Genomic DNA, 16,876 nt, shown 5'->3' with positions numbered 1-16,876 from the left:
CACGGAAGAATCATCGTGTAAATTGGTGTAACGGAATTAACCCGTAGTCAGACAGTGACAGCAATACCTGCCAGAGAAGCCATGTGTTTGTGGTCCGATTCTGGGCAGCTGCTCAGAAATAGCGATGAGGGGGCCATGGTGCCTGAACTGGGAAACCAAATGCAGGTCTGCAGATTGCAAAGCAAAATGTAGAATCAGAAAAGGAAAGTAAGTGGTATAAATAGATGTTTTTGTAGAAGTTAGAGTAGATTTTTATTTCAGCTACTGCTGGAGAATATAATAGAAAGCATTGTTTAAAAAGTTTCTAACATTTGGGTTTCATTCCTGGGATGGACACACTACTGTACATTGAAAAGTAGTTACTTATTTTGCTATTCAAATTAATTTTTTATTCTATCTAAAACTGAATTTATCTGTTTTACTTTTCAGAGCTTTGTAAAAACAAACTTGAAGTTATAGGGAGGTAAGCCATCTCCGATTCTGCAGGTCAAACAGAAGTTTGGGAAATATTTTAGACATCACATAATAATGTCTTAACATGAGAACTTAGTTTCATATTGTCTGGTTCTGTTTAATAGTGGATACCACAAACCTCATGTTTTTCTCTTATCCTGAAACCATGGAAGGTAAAGAGACATTAGATTGACTTCTGAACAATGGTCAGTAACAGGTTTTTCTTTTAATTGTTGAGTTTCTCACCTCCATTTACTAAAGAATCATGACTCACTTCAAATTGCACAGCAGTCAGCAAAGTTAATTGGCCCTAAATTAAATTTTCTCCCTTCAGCAAGCACTCATTAAGCAGTCAGGCTGAGTGTGTTAAGATGCAGAGTTAAGTTTGTGAGGTATTGAAAGGTGATGCTGAAACTGGGATTTCATTCCAGCGTCAGATGTGGGTTTCAAGTTCCTTTGGTCCAGGGAAGGGACTGGGCAGCCACAGGTGCCCCCAAGTTGCTTTTGGTTATTCTCCCAACAAGGTCAGATTCGCCATGAAGGAGAGTGGAGAGGAGGGATGTAGAAGACAGACTCCAGCTGCTTAAGAGTGACAGGGAGCCTGGGGGAGAGAGGAGAGAGACTGCCCATGAGTTGTGGACCAGTATTCGCCCGCCTTTCCACCTGGCCCCTGCCCCGCCTGAGCAAGGACAGAGCATATTAGAGATGCTTCTGCTGGTGGTAGGGGTTCTTATGTGAAAACAGATATGTGAGGGGGGTGGGTGGGAGGAAACAGGTTGTGATGATACAGGAAAATCTGTGAGTTTAGGGGCAAGGGGTGGGGTATGCAGGCAAAATCAGCAATTATTTTAAAATGAACATATGTATTTTTATTAGCTTTTAGTTAAATAGAGATTATTACACCCAGGTCAACACGATAAGCCTAAATATATATAGAGAACTAACTCAGGCATTGTCTTGTTTATCTGTAGACTGAATAAAATAAACCTTTCCTGTTTTGTCAGTTCCTGGTATCTTCGTTTAGAATAAATTAGACCAAAAGAAGCAGCTCACTTGTCTTTGTACGCCCCCAGAGTTAAGTTATTGCTGTTCAACCCTGGCCTTTTCATTTCACTGGTCTTTGAAGAGTCCAGGTGCTTGATAGATGTTCAGTAAATGATTTTTTAAGTGAACTTGTTTATTTAAAATCCTCTAACATTTATGGAAAGACTTCTTTCGGTAAGTAATGGGATCTTAGAGGGAAAGTGGTTTTTTTGTTGTTGTTGTTAAAGCTAAGAAACTCCTCCATTGAAGAGTCTTTTGAAACCTTGCTCAAGAGCTAAAAGTTTCAATCATGAAAAATAGCAGCAAACTGAAACTATATGCACTTGCAGTCAATGGTCCATTTCAGGAGGCTGGTGCTGTCTGACAGAGAAATGTTTAGTGAGGTCGGGGAAGGAGATGGTGGGGATTTGTAATAAATATTCTCTATGTTCTCTTCCAAATCTTGGTAAAACAATAAATTATCATCTCTAGGTGGCAATAGTTGTGATGTTTGTGTTTTGTTGTCCTTGGTTGCATAAAATGTACATTTTGGATAAAGAAATAGAAGTATAATTTCAAAGACAAAAACACATACTGTCACCCACAAACAACCCTCAACCAAATGACATGTCCTAAGTAATTTCTCAGGAGCTTAGGTAGCTTCTAAGAGGGCAACAGAATGAAAAGCCGTGGAATAAAAATGCTTTTTAACAATCTCCTAAAACAATTTTCTCATAAAATGAAACCATTAAAATAATCTTTGAGCACTTTATGAATCTTAGAAAACAGAACATCCTAATGGTAAGAACAGCATGTAAAACTGATAGTTTAGATCTTTAAATATGACTTCTAATAACCTTGTTTATTAGAAACTTTTTTTTTGCTTTGTCTCATTTAAGTAATTTTTTTCACTCTATTTAGAAACCAGAGAGAAGTGCAGAGTGTTCTGTTTTCCCCTGAGCTTCAGTTTTCATATCCTAAAGGGGTCCTAAAGGAACAGTATTTGCCCTGGAATAATGGACATTGCTGATACAGGTTTAAGAGGCCTTTCCAAACTTTGCCTGTCCATTCATCAGTAGTCGCCACCACCACCTCCCAAGTGGCAGGTGTCTTCAGCACAGCCTCCACTCCAGATGCCTGAACGCAGGAGGTGCTGGTATGAGTCTTCTACCTGAGTTATCAGTCACTGTGCACCCTGCATTTGATTCTGGACTTGAAGTTTAAAAGACATCAACCAGAAAAAAAATAAATAAAAGACATCAACCACGGAGGAAAAACAAAACCACCTCTGGTGTGCAATGAGGGGTTTTGCTTGGTGAGGAAAGAAGGCATAAGAACTTGGTCTCTACCCTCAAGTATCTCTAAAGGCTTGTCAGGTCAGAAGAGAGATTCAGTCTGTTCTCCACGACTCCAGGAAATAGATTTAAATCCCTTTCAGTAAACATTGTCAGACCACGTCCTGGGTGTCAGGAATAATAGGTTCTGCAATGAGTAAGGCAGATACATAAAACCAGCTCTGCCCAGCCTCAGCCTCTAATTGTCCTGGCAGAGGCAAATTAGAAAAAGGCACCTCTTCTCAAGACACTTGGCTGCCTTGTGCTGGCGAGTTGTGATAACCGCACAACTCCAGGGACTTCCCTGGGGGTCCAGTGGCTAAGACTCCACCCTCTCAATGCAGGGGGCAAGGCTTCCCTCCCTGGTCAGGGAACTAGATCCCACGTGCTGCAACTAAGAGCCAGCACAGCCAAATAAATATTAAACTGTACAACTCCCTGATAAGATGAATGGTGACCCCCCCCCGGGGGGGGTTTTGTAGGGCCCAAGTTGCACAACCAGGAGGAGTGACCCCAGTGGAAGTCGCTAGGAGAAGGAACCTTGTTGCCAAGTCAGCCAGAGCAGATTGCTGCATCGAATCAGGTCACCTGTGACACCTGGGGTCCTGGGCAGGAAGGGATTTTGCAAGTGGGATGGTTGGGCCACATGCCCTTTGTGATCTCCATCTACTCAGAGATAATGCAGTTTTTTTCTAGGTTCTTCCACGACAAGGGGCAATGAGCTGGCAACATGCTCTCTTGTAAAGTCTTGGCAGGAAACTATCTTCTCTTGTTAAGACAGGTGGCCTTCTCCAGAGAAGGTAGGATAACAAAGGATCTGCGATGGGCAGAGCCACATCCATGGCGGTGGGGCATGGGAAGCCGACATTAAAACACAGGAAATGAGAAAAATATTGTAGCCCAGAGTTTTGAAAATTAAAATGTCCTTAGTATTGGTACAGCTAATTACAAAGCTAGCTCACTCTCCTGTGATCCAGGCGCTTTAAAGTTGTCAGAGAAGGTTGTTATTACGCCCCTTTTCCAGGTAATTAAATTGCATCTTCAAGTCCCCCAAGGCTCATTAGCACAGAATTCCAGGTCTAAGCTATGAGGTTGTCTTAACTACATCACCTTGATTCTCTTTTCATTTTCTTTAGCTGAATGAATGTCTTTGCAACTTCCCAACAGGCTGTACAGGTGGATTCCTGGGGGTGGGGGTGGGGGGCAGTTTTAGAGCTGTGATAGGCGAGCTTTCCTTGTTTTAAGAGAAATCAAGGTTTGATCACCCTCTACTGGCAAAGCATAGTGATAGCAGCAAAAATAAGTGAGTGAAACTTAAGGGACAAAGATCCTGAAAGCAGCTCTCTTGGAGAGAAAAACAACCACCCTGTCCAAAACAGAGGAGGGAGCCAAGACTTACAATAACCAGCGTAGCATTTCGCTTTCCAGATTTCTGCTACAAAGGGAAGGGGACTCCCCCCCACCCCTTTTTCTTTTCAAACCAAATCTTCCAAAACAAAAGAAAACTGAGTAATGTAGAGAGTGAAGGGGGAGAATATGGCAGAGTATGGAGATTTATTTAAGAAACCGAGGGCCCTCAGAGGGTCATGTTACACTTCACATTGCAAGATTCAGAAACAACTTTCAGACAAGATTGTGAAACTGTTGTAGCTGATCTTTGGGACAATCATGTGGCAATTTCCAAATATTTTGAAGGGGCTGACAAGAACTACCACATGCATTTTGTGAGAGGAAAAGCTCAGGCAAAACTAGGATCAACATGGGAATTCCCTGATGGTTCAGTGGTCAAGATTTGGTGGTTTCACTGCTGAGGGCCTGGGTTCCATCCGTGATTGGGGAACTAAGAGTCCACAAACCTTGTGGCACAGTTTTAAAAAAAAAGACTAGGATCAATGAGTTGAAATTACAGGAAAGCAAATGTTTAGTTGAACTTTTTGCAAGTAGAACTCTCCATAAGTTTCTTTGTATGTGATTGTTGAATGAATTCATTGGGAAGAGTATGAGGTTCTTGGAAGCCAAAACAATTCTGAAATGCAGATGCCACATCCCAGCAAGCCACCAACCACACTGGTTAACTTTATTTGCTGTGTGATCTTTTCTCTAGTTGCTGAGAGCAGGGGCTCCTCCCTAGATGTGCGCCGTTTTCATTGCGGTTGCTTCTCTTATTATGGAGTACAGCCTCAATAGTTGTGCACGGTGCATCGGCTGAGTTGCTCTGCAGTATGCGGGATCGTCCTACTTCGGGATAGAACCTGTGTCTCCTACATTGGCAGGTGGATTCTTTACCACTAAGCCACCAGGGAAGTCCCAACTTGTGTGCCTTTTGAGGGATCAATCCCTTATTTACAGTTAGTCCCTAATTGCAATTGAGCAAGAGCCGGGGTGGGGGGAGGAGGTTGATAACGTAGGCACGGGCCTCCGTACCGAGTGCTGCGACACCAGGTGCACCTATAAGGTGACATCAGAGATCTCTGTCCAGGAAGCTTAGAACCCACAGAGGCCCAAGGGCACAGCTACTTCAGCTGGATGCCGCCGGGAGAGAAAGAACTGAATCTCGGGTTTAGAGGGCTAAGTGTGGAACTCCATGTTCATAAACGGGGACCGAGTTCCCACGCTGTGACCAGCCTGAGGATCACAGGAGAACTGGCCTCAAGTCCAGGAGGGGGAACCGAGGTCACCGCGCAGAGCCCACGCCTCTCCCTGGCCCGGCGAGAAGCTGCGGGGTGCGAACACCGCCAAGACTTCGTCTAGTCGGCCCTTTATTAGTTTAAAAAAAAAAAAGGAGTGCGGAAAAAAAAAGGGGGGGAGGTGCGGACTAGGTCCCCGGCTGTTCACGTTGCGGGGGCTTCTCTCCTCTAGTCCCTGCGGGGCAGGAACCTTCGGCGAACCCGAGACACCGAGATGCAGAGAAGACCTCCCGAGTTCCTAGAGGGGCCTCTGCGGCCCCTCGCAGCTCTCCGCGGGCGGAGCTATGACGTACTTCCGGCTGCGCCGGCCGCGGTGCGCGTTGAGGTGTCCCAGCGGCCCGAGCGGCTCTGACTCACGGTGAGCCTCCTGGTCCACGGTTCGCGTGGCGGGCGGAAGAGGGAGTTTCCGCCGAAAGGGTGCGGGGAGGGACGAGTGGATTAGGCAGCTGTGGCCTCTGGGGACTCCCCAGACCGGTCCTGGGAGGGAGGTGGGAGGAGGCCTCTGTCCCTACCTAGGCCCAGATGGCGGAGGCCTTTGCTCTCGTGAAAGCATTTCCGCCCCTGCCCCCACCCCCGGGTTTAACAAGTGAAAGTTGGTCTCTTTCGCGTTACAAAGCAGTTTTTTTCTGCCTTCGGTGAGCCCAGTCGCCAGTCAGCTAGAACAGGGATGTTTTCTCTTATTTCCCGGGCTCTAAGTAGGCGGTCCAAATTCAAGGCTAATTGATTTAAGAAACTGAGCCTCGGAAGTCTTGTGTATTGTCTGAAATATGGGAGGGACTAAGTCCGTTGGGCATTGTTCAGGTTAGAAAGTACGTAACAGGCATCTGCTCAAGTTTAGAAACCCATTTTAGAGGGCCGTTTACTTACAGTTTGTCTAGAGAAAGGTGATCTGGTGAGTGAGGTACTTAGAAACTCCTGTTATAAAAGGAACAGTTGGAAGAGTTGTGAAGAAAAGAGTTAAGCAAGACAACTGTTTTCAGGTGTTGGAAGGCTACTACGGAGAAAGTAAGTTTTGGACTAGGAGCGAACTAGGATCAGTGAAGAAATAGAAAAAGTGATGCAGAATTTGGCGCAGTTTAAAGAAGCAAGAAACTCAGAAAACTATCCAACAGTAGAAATCTGTGCCTCAAAATTATCAGATTTGCCTGCGTAGGAGTTTTCAGTTACAAAAGGGTAGCATTTTAAGGGTAACAGAGGAGCCTGGTGGGCTGCCGTCTATGGGGTCGCAGAGTCGGACATGACTGAAGCGACTTAGCAGCAGCAGTGGCCGCAACATTTTAAAAGTTCTAGGAGGAAAAAAAAAAACATTCTAGCAGCAATAGGTAAATCCCATTTAATTGTTAGAATTTATAATAATAACTTGGTTCATTTATGCTTGATCTTCTAGAATGGGATTTGGGACACTTTTGGGGGGCGTGTAAGCTTTGGGAAATTGGCCTAAAGGAGGGGAAAAAACTCGGAACAGAATAAACACTTCTGCTTGTAGACTATGAACTTTTGCTCTTTGGCCCTTTTGTGCTAAACAGTCTAGATAGCTTAAAGAAGATAGTTCATTGTGGTTGAAGACAATGTGAGTAATGAAACCTCTGTTTTCTATTCACATGCTTTTTTATTTTATAAACTATTTATTGAGAAAAATTGAGAAGCCAAGATCTGGAGGGCATCCCTAAGTGAACCTTTAGACAAACTCAGCATGACCAGATGTTTGGTCAAGACCAAATACTGGCTTTGACAGGGTAAGGGTGGGAATAAACCATTATCAGATTAAAAAAAAAAAAAAATTCTTTACCAGTCTGACAGGTGGAAGAAAGAGGAGAGACAAAGGACAAGGAAATCCAAGAGGCAACAGGGATTGAAATCCTTGAGGCCTTGTTTTTTGTCCTGTGATGATTTTGGCTTTTACTCCGTATGAGACACGAAGCCTTGAAAGGTGTGAACAGAGGAATGATGTGATCTGATGTATAATATTTTATAGACAACCGAGACTTCCTTGGTGGTCCAGCGTTTAAGACTCTGCGCTTCCACTGCAGGGGGCTTAGTTCCCTGTGAGGGAACTAAGAGCCTGCATGCTGTGTGGTGGGGCAGAAAAAAGAAAAAGGCACCGATGATGGACTGGGACAGCAGTGTTGGAGGAAGTGAGATGTGGTTGAATTCTGAATCTCTTGGGTGTAGAGCTAACAAGATTTACTCCTGAATTGTGTGTAGAATGTGAAAGAGGAGTCAGGAATGACCAGGGTTTTTTTGCTCCAGAAAACAGAACAGTAGAATTGCCATTCACTGAGATGAGTAGCTTTGGAGGAATGATGGGAAGTGCAGTTTTGGACACGTTAAGTTTGGGAAGCCGCTGGACATGCTGGTGGCAAGGTCAAGTGGGTGGTTGGTTGTAAGAGTCTGGCGCTCAGAAGAGAGGTCCAGGCTGGAGAGTGTGAATTGGCGAATGTGAATAAATAGATGGTAATTAAAGCCACGCAACCAGATGATATCAAGGAGAGTGAGTGCAATTAGGAAGAAGGCTCCAGGTGCCCAGCCTGCCACATGTTGGTGGCCTTACTGAGGCATGAATTTGAATTGCGGGCACTGCAAAACTGGTGTGCTACAATAAATCACTGAACTACTGGGCTCAGTTACTACTGACGGTACTCAGCAGTAACATTTAGGAAAACTTTCTTCCTAAAGTGTTTTGCAAAGGCAATGGTTTGATGTAGTGGCATCTGTGTTTGGATTTGCTAAGTTCAGGGTAACAGTTCCCATGTGAACGTGATGCAGGACACACCCTGTTTAATGCCTCCTGTGCCGAGTTATAACCCCTAGTGTCTGAATTTCCCAGGCTGAATCCCAGAAGCTGAGCCACCCAATGGAGAGTCCCTCTGTTCTTGGGGTGCCCTCCTCTAGCCAGAGTAGGAAATTCTGTAATAGTTAAGTTAGAGTTGTTCCTACGTGCTAGAGACAAGACGGCAGTGCTTCCCTGCTCAGTTTTCAAGTAACCCTCATCCTGGGAGCTTCAGTGGCATACTGACTGCAGAGAGCAGCATAAAGGAGTGTTCAGTGCTGACTCTGGTCCTGTGCAGGAACAGTGGTGCCTTGTAGGATGCTTCAGAGTTGGGGTACCATAGAGGGGAGTTCAGCTATCATCCCTAGAATTCTGCACGAATTAGCAGCTGATAATTACCAACTTTCTCATAAAAGCGAGGTTGCATATTGAGGTTTCATTCTTAGAACTCCATTTCCTGTATTTTTAATTACCCAAATTGATCACAGAAATAAAGGGGAAGAGTCATATAAAATATGTTTTAAATACATATTTCCCAAATGTGTAAAGCTAAATACATGATATAAAAGCTGTAACAGACATGTACCTTTGTTGGAAGGTTCTGCATGGGCTGGAATTGGTGCTTTTTTGTTTTCCTGGGTTGTTTTTTGTTTTTTTTTTGAAGACCATAGAATTTGGGCATTAGAAGTAAAATCTATCTTGGTTTGTTAAAAACTGCTTATGATCCTTTAAAGATTTTATGATTTTTCTAGTTACAAAAGTAATATCCACTAAAGAAAATTTAGGAAATGAAAAAGACTTTTAAAAATTGAACTCATACATAATTCTCTATCCCAGAAATATCAGTTAGTGTTTTTCCTTTTTTCCTTCATGGTGATTATGTGTATATTGTGTGTGTGTGTGTGCGCACGATATTTCAGGTGCAGTCAGACCAGATCCATGGAGGCTGACATGCATGTTAGAAATGAGCATACTTTGCTGCATGGCTCAGGAAACTCAGACAGGGGCTCTGTATCAACCTGGATGGGTGGGGTGGGGAGGGAGGTTCCAAAGGCAGGGGATATGTCTTTGGCTCCTTATTGAGACTGTTGGAATTTTCCTTACTCAGATCCAGTATAAGAACACATATATGACAGAAAAGATGCTGCTTAGAGTTTGAAAACATGCTTGTCAGGAAGGCCAGTCATAAGCATGTAAGATTAATTAACTTACGGAGTTTTCTTTCAGAGCATATTTAATAATAGGGTGATTCTGTTGTCGATTCACTTTCTACTTTTCCGTCTCCCCCTTTCTCTGTCCCCTACTGGTAATCACTAGTTTGTTCTCTGTATGTGTGGGTCTGTTTCTTTTTTGTTACATTCACTGGTTTTATTGTTTAGAGTTCACATGTAAGTGACAATGTACAGTATTTGTTTTTCTCTCTCTGGCTTGTTGCACTAAGCATAATACCCACCAAGTCCATCCATCCATGTTGTTGCAGATGGTTCCATTCTTTTTTATGGCTGAGTAGTATTTGCGCACGCACACCCCTTTCTAGCTGTTCATCTGTTGATGGTCACTTAGGATGCTTCCATATCTTGGCAGTTGTAAACAATGCTGGTATGAATATTGAGTGGTTTAGTCTCTAAGTCGTGTCCAACTCTTTGTGACTTCATGGACTGTAGCCCACCCACAGGCTCCTCTTTCTGTGGGATTTCCCAGGCAAGAAGACTGGAGTGAGTGGCCACTTCTCCAGGGGATCTTCCCCACCCAGGGATTGAACCTGGATCCCCTACATTGCAGACAGATTCTTTACCAACTGAGCCACCAGGGAAGGCCCATGTATATTTTTGAATGAGTGTTTTCATTTTCTTCAGCTAGCTATGCAAAAGTGGAATTGAGCCACAGATCACTCTTTCAGAGAATGAAGACAAAATCAGATCAAAACAGAATATTGCTGAGCTGACGCTAGCAAGATTTTTGATAGTCATCGTTATATGGTATTTTTATAGTGGCTATAATTTCCACAATTTTTTAGAGACCAAAAAGCATACTTTTTCTTTTGATAATTTTATGGTAATCATATTTTCATAGGTTTAACGTGTAGCCCTAAAGAACCAGAAACCCACAGGAACCAATATTCCTGCTCCACGGAATCCTGTCTGTAGTGACAGCTGTTTCTGGAGTACCTCCGAGATGAAGGTGCTGGGCATGGCCACAGTTCTGGGCCCTAGGCCTCCACAGGAGCAGGGGCCTGTGATTGTGAAGATTGAGGAGGAGGAAGAGAAAGGGAAGCGCCTTCCCATGGAGATATTCCGCCAGCGCTTCAGGCAGTTTGGGTACCACGACACCCCTGGCCCGCGGGAGGCCCTCAGCCAGCTCCGGGTGCTCTGCTGCGAGTGGCTGCGGCCCGAGATCCACACCAAGGAGCAGATCCTGGAGCTGCTGGTGCTCGAGCAGTTCCTGACCATCCTGCCCCAGGAGCTCCAGGCCTGGGTGCAGGAGCACTGCCCAGAGAGCGCCAAGAGGCCGTCACTCTCCTGGAGGATCTGGAACGGGAGCTGGATGAGCCGGCACCGCAGGTAGGCCGGGGCGCCCTCCCCCGCGAGATTGAGAGCCCAGCGGACCAGGCAGGGGTGGGTGTGTCCACAATGCTGAGAGTGACTGACAGGACCTTCCGCCGAGCTAGACCGTCTTTCCTCCTGGTTTTCTTCTGTTATCCTGTGTGGAATTGAGGGATTACCCTTGGGAGTTGAATGGAATGGAGGGTCTCTTTTCTAGAGGTTCTACATAGCTGTTCTGAGATTTTCTTTCATTCTGGTTCTTAAAGTGAGCTGTGCACAGACCCAGCCTTTCATAATTGTCTCTAGGTGTCCCCACCTCCCCGTGAGCAGAAACGGTCATGGGAGAAGATGTCACCCTCAGGAATGGCGGAGGAGTCCCTGAGCAGCCCGCAGCTAGAGTCTGTGGAGACCAGTCACAGATACGAGTCCTGGGGGCCCCTCTACATCCAAGAGACTGGTGAAGAGGAGAAGTTCACTCCCGCGCTAAGGAAGGTTCGAGGTAGGACCATCTCTCAGGCCCCGGCTTGGTGCCCCAGGCCTTTGTGGTGGAAGAAACAGTCATCCTCATTCCTGATTGTCAGGAGGTCCCCTGGGCTGACAGGCAGAATGAGTTCCTTTCTTCCCTCAGGTGTGTCTCAGTCAGTCTTGGTGTGGGAACAAATGACACCCTTGAAGGGAGAGCTGAAGTTTGGTAAGGGGACTGTTCACGGAGGTGAGGGCAGGTTGAATGAACTGATAAGAGATGGTGCTGGTTCATTTGTTCATGACTTAGCGGCCCTGCTGTCATCAGTTTTCAGTGTGGATTTCTCTTTTTCTCCTTTTCTGTGTGTGGATGGGTAGGTGGACTTTTAAGAGGGGTGACTGCTTAGTGAAATGGTCTAAAAAAGCTTAATGACTTCAGTCAGATTTCAAGAGTTGCTTTGTAACTGAGAGAATGACAGGAAACATGTATTGATAGTTTAAATGATGAAAGTTAAACCCTCATAGGAGTTAAGTACTGTCATTCAAACTACCAAGGATCTGGGATTAGAATGATTATAAATGGACCAAACGTTCTCTTTTATTGCTATTAAATACATTCAACTTCTGTGAGAATCCGAATTTTGTGAGTTTGCTATTAGCCTCTTCGCCCTTAATTATGCTTTTTATTTCCTGCTACCAACTTTGACCCTTCTACAATCTTTCTTTCTTGTTTCTTTCTGCCTGAACATCACCCAGCTTCTTTGTTGCTGTCTCAGTATGCTTAGTTTTGCCTGAAGTTTTGCCTAATTTCCCTCTATATATGAAGTTCTCCTGGCAGACAGCGCTGTGTACTGCTCATGCCATGATAGCTTCTGGTAGGGGCTTGCATGAAAGTCTGGCGTTGTAAACTAGATCTGATAATGACCTGTTTGTCTTAAACGTGATACTGTGACTTTGTAGAATGGTATTTGGTTACCCCTTAGAATCTATCAGTGTCACCTGATGGTTCTGTTTCTCATTTAGGTTTTTTTCTCGTGACAGGAAGCAACTGACATGTCCTTATCCTGCTTATTGTTTCAGATCGTAAGTCGAAGACCCAGAATGAGGAATCAACAGATAAGGAGGGAAGTTCTGAAGAATCTCATGCAGAAGGATTCAGAAGGGATACACTTCCCATGATTATCACCGATAAATGTGAGGCCAGGTTAGAAAGGCAGTGGGTAAATCCAGAAAAGGAAAGAGGAACAAAAACCCCCCTCCAAGACAAAGGTTCTGCTAAAGGTAGAGAAGTAGTGACTAAACCTGCCCCGGGAGAGAGACGTTACATATGTGCTGAGTGTGGGAAGGCCTTTAGTAATAGCTCCAACCTCACTAAACACCGGAGAACACACACTGGGGAGAAACCATATGTGTGCACCAAGTGTGGGAAGGCTTTCAGCCACAGCTCCAACCTGACCCTTCACTACAGAACACACCTGGTGGACCGGCCCTATGACTGTAAGTGTGGGAAAGCCTTCGGTCAGAGCTCAGACCTCCTTAAGCACCAGCGAATGCACACTGAAGAGGCCCCTTACCAGTGTAAAGATTGCGGCAAAGCCTTCAGTGGCAAAGGCAGCCTCATTCGCCACTACCGAATACACACCGGGGAGAAGCCGTATCAGTGTAACGAGTGTGGGAAGAGCTTTAGTCAGCACGCGGGTCTTAGTTCTCACCAGAGACTCCATACTGGAGAGAAGCCGTATAAATGTAAGGAGTGTGGGAAAGCCTTCAACCACAGCTCCAATTTTAATAAGCATCATAGAATCCATACTGGGGAAAAGCCCTATTGGTGTAGTGATTGTGGGAAAACCTTCTGTAGTAAGTCCAATCTTTCCAAACATCAGAAAGTCCACATTGTAGAGGGAGAAGGATCTTAACCATCAGGTACGATCTTTTGGTGGTTTTTGTTTTTCTTACTTTAGAACGTGAATGCTAGAGATAGCCCAATAATTGCAAAGTTAACTATGGAGTAGATTTTGTTTGTTTGACTCAATGTGAAGGGGATGGAGTGAGAGCTCAGGCAGGGACAGGGTGGGTTCCTCACCTGCCCACCAACTCACTGGGGCAGGGTCCCCTCACCACACTTGACGTCCCATACACCATGCCGGCATTGCCTTTTGTATAGTTACACTGCTGTGTATCCAGTATAATTAAAGAAAAAGCATTAAAACTGTTTAGCTGTTTTAACATATACTCAAGATTATGACTTATAAAGAAATGAGCCATGTTGAACACAGTTTAATCTGATTCAGAATAAACTTTAAAAGTTCTTGTAATGCCTCAGGACTGTTATTGTAAAAAAAAAAATGTTAATCAACCCTATTCTAGAAAGAGGAAGCTTCCTACTGGTTTTGCTTTTGGAAAATTTGGATTTGGGGTAAATAAAACTTTGAGTACTTGCGAATGTGTGTTAGGAAGTTGCGGCCAGGTATGTAGAGCAGCTGCAGCTTGGTCTTTGTTGTGCTTCTCCTACATACTGAACACTGTTTCTTTTTTTGTCTTTGGGAACATTCTGTCAGCCTCACATCCTTTTTGGTCTTGTGTACTCTGTCTCTGCCAAAGTCTGAAAATCTTGACTCCTTGAGACACTTCCTTCTGAGTTCCAGAAGCCAGTAGTAGAGTATGATTTTACCTTAAATCAGTCGACCTTGTCTTTTCCCTGTGACTGCAGACTCTCTGGTTTCAGGTGTGGCTTTTGGCCAGTTGGTCCTCCTGTTACTCGGAAACCCGACTTCACTCTTTGCTCCTGTTGGTTGCTTATCTTTGTGAGTTTTTTTCCATCTCTTATTGGTAGTCACTGAAATGTCTCCTTGCTGCTGCAGCTCTAGCCTTCACGCAAACCTGTCATGCCAGGATTGAGGACAGCAAGGAAGTGTCATGTCTAGTACCAGTTCTGATCGCAGGAAACTGCCTCACGTGCCATCCTGGAATAAGATTAAACTACAGGTAATGAGTCCTTGCACCAGCCAAATATGTTAGGGCGGGAGGTGAGGGAGTCATTATTGAAAAAGATTCAGCAGTGCTTGGATATGGACAGATCCTCAGGGAGGCCCACAGAATTAAGTGACTAGGCGCAGCTGGGTGTCTTTCTGGCCCCCACTGGAGCTGCTGGTCCAGATCAGGAATAGTAGGAACCTGCTAAGCCCAGAGACCTGCGTCTCGTCCTCTGGTGAGAAGGGCCTGGACCCCAGGTCTGTCCTGTCCCTTACCATCCTGACTCTGCAGTGGTACTTTCTGATGGGCATTGAAGTGAGACAAAGGTCCAAACACTTCTTCAGCTCCCATGAGTCCATCAGCTGAAATCTTCCTCCGATCTCTTTGTCCCAGACTTTCAGCTTTAATTTTGGCAGACCCGTTGTCTAGCCAAGCGACAGCCCAGGAGACACTTTCTCCTTCCACGAAAAGTTGGTGCTCATTACACAGCTCACAGCTCTGCCCACCAGTTTCCCCTCTCTGGCCTTTAGGGCCACTCCTGAGCAGGGCCGTGTGAATCAGCACATTTTTGGTTCACACATCAAAATACTGAGCTGAACCCTCTGTGAGACAGAAACCCTACTTGTTTGTTCCAGCACATCAAAGGGAAATAAAGCCATAGGTGTGAGCAGAGAGACATCAGTTCAGCAAAGGTAAAGGACGTGGGAATGTGGGTCTCCTGCTTACACCCCTTGTGACTTAGGGGCCTGCTCAGATTGTCTAGTGACTACATTCATATTTGTCATAAATCACAATATTGCAGTCTGTATGTATTGGGGAAGGTGGGGACAGATTTTGAGGAGAACGGGCTTTAATCTTGATAGGCACCTGAGTCAGGTGGGATCTTTGCATGGTCTTCAGGCAAAATGAGGCTCTTCTGCATCAAGGGGGAAGGGAGGTGCTTTTGTTAGGCCAGAGGGCTCAGGGAATTTAGGATTCCAGGTGATAAAGCACTGCTACTGAAATGTTCATCTCGGATACCAGGACCCCAGTCAGGGCCTGGAATTTTGGCCTCAGTGACTAGGCGAGGCTTTTTGTTTAGCCACCTTTGCAGCTCTGCCACCCTTACAACTAAATCCTGCACCTGATTTTCAGAGCAGCCTGCCTTCACTGCAGAAGGTGCACGCTTAAACGCTACCCGGAGGACTTCTGGCTGTCACGACGTGCCCTCAATAGATAGTTGACTGACCTGAGTCTATTGTTTTCTTTCTTCAAAGCTTGAGAGAGGGAAACTCTGCAGCCCTTATAACTGCTTCTGTCCCAGTAACATGCGGGTCACAGAACCAACCACCATTGAGTTTATCACCAGTCTCTCTCTCTTTTTTTTTTAACCACCTGTTCCAGAATCCCATCCTGAGCACTCAATTTCTAGGGCCACTTCCAGTACCAACTGTCAGAGTTTGGATTTCCCTTAAGACAGAGCCCAGGATAAGGGCCTGGGGGCAGAGAGTTTATTTAGGGAACTAGAGGAAGCAGGAGTAAGGAAGCAAGGAGAGAGAGGAGGGCAAGTCAGTACCGGATGCAGTATTGAGCTGGTGCTAATGTCAGCAACCAGTGCTCAGGTCTGCTGGGGACCTTCAGAGATGGGGGAAGACCACTGGTCTACCTGAGCTCTGCTCAGCCCCAGTGCCCACCTCCCACAGTTAGGAGGCCAGTGCCTGCTCCGCTCCAGGAGAGCGCTTGAGGACCCCTGGTGGGCTGGGAAGGTCACTGTCTCCGGGACTGTGAGGCCGGCTTGGTTTGAAGATGCTTATGAGCGTTGCCTCATATGTCACACAGACACACATTCATATGCACACATACACAGGACTCCTGGCCAAGCTTCCAGGTTTAGCAAATAAAAGCACATTTGGATTCCAGGTAAACAATATATTTGGAACATACTTATACTGAAAAAACTATTCAATGTCTGAAATTAGGGTTAGAGTATCTGGGCATCTTATCTGGCAGTCCTACTCCCAGTGTGTGTGAGCAGCAAAGCCTCCACCTCTCTGTCCAACGTACTCCAGATACCAAGAGCATAAGGGAGCAAAGGAGAAAGAGAGAAACAGGACGTCATCAAAGTGCTTTAAAGGATGCTGTCAAGAAAGTGAAAGGACCACCCACAGAATGATAGAACATTTTTGCAAATCGTGTATATGTGATAAGTCACTTTTATATTGAATATATTTACATCTGAGTAATGACAACCAATTGAAGACAGGCAAAGGAAGAAGATAAACCTGTGGACAATAAGTTTATGGAAAGGAAAGGTACTCAAGATAGCCATGAGAAAAAGGCAAATCAAAACCACAATGAAACCACATCATACCCACTAGGATGGCTGTAATAAAAAAAGAAAACATCAAGTGTTGAGGATGCAGAGAATTCAAAAGCTCATACTCTGGCAGTGAGAATGTAAAATGTGACAACCACTTTGGAAGCCAGTCTGGCATTTCCTCATTAAATACAGCATTTGACTGAAATTCCTACCCTAGATATGTACCCAAAAGAAATGAAAACATCCACACAAAAACTTGTACACAAATGTTCAAAGCAACGTTATTCATAATAGCCAAAAAGAAGAAAAAGCCCAAATGTTTCCATCAGTGG

At 45.0% G+C, this 16,876-nt stretch overlaps 1 protein-coding gene across 1 annotated transcript in view; it reads left to right on the top strand.

The window, feature by feature from the left end:
* Window positions 1-13,587, top strand: part of LOC102285514 (zinc finger protein with KRAB and SCAN domains 7) — a 31,369-nt gene extending 17,782 nt beyond the window's left edge. Inside the window, 7 exon segments of the mRNA XM_005893138.2 lie at window positions 3,788-3,834; window positions 5,290-5,555; window positions 5,670-5,822; window positions 10,347-10,767; window positions 10,770-10,828; window positions 11,117-11,309; window positions 12,353-13,587. Of these exon segments, the coding sequence (XP_005893200.2) occupies window positions 3,788-3,834; window positions 5,290-5,555; window positions 5,670-5,822; window positions 10,347-10,767; window positions 10,770-10,828; window positions 11,117-11,309; window positions 12,353-13,188 (1,975 nt within the window). The 3' untranslated portion in view covers window positions 13,189-13,587.
* The last annotated feature ends 3,289 nt before the right edge of the window (window positions 13,588-16,876 follow it).

This window comes from Bos mutus, chromosome 25, assembly GCF_027580195.1.
Source record: "Bos mutus isolate GX-2022 chromosome 25, NWIPB_WYAK_1.1, whole genome shotgun sequence".
In the NCBI taxonomy this organism is placed as follows: Eukaryota; Metazoa; Chordata; class Mammalia; order Artiodactyla; family Bovidae; genus Bos; species Bos mutus.
The sequence above is the reverse complement of the archived record's forward strand: the minus strand, read 5'-3'. Positions and strand labels throughout refer to the sequence as shown.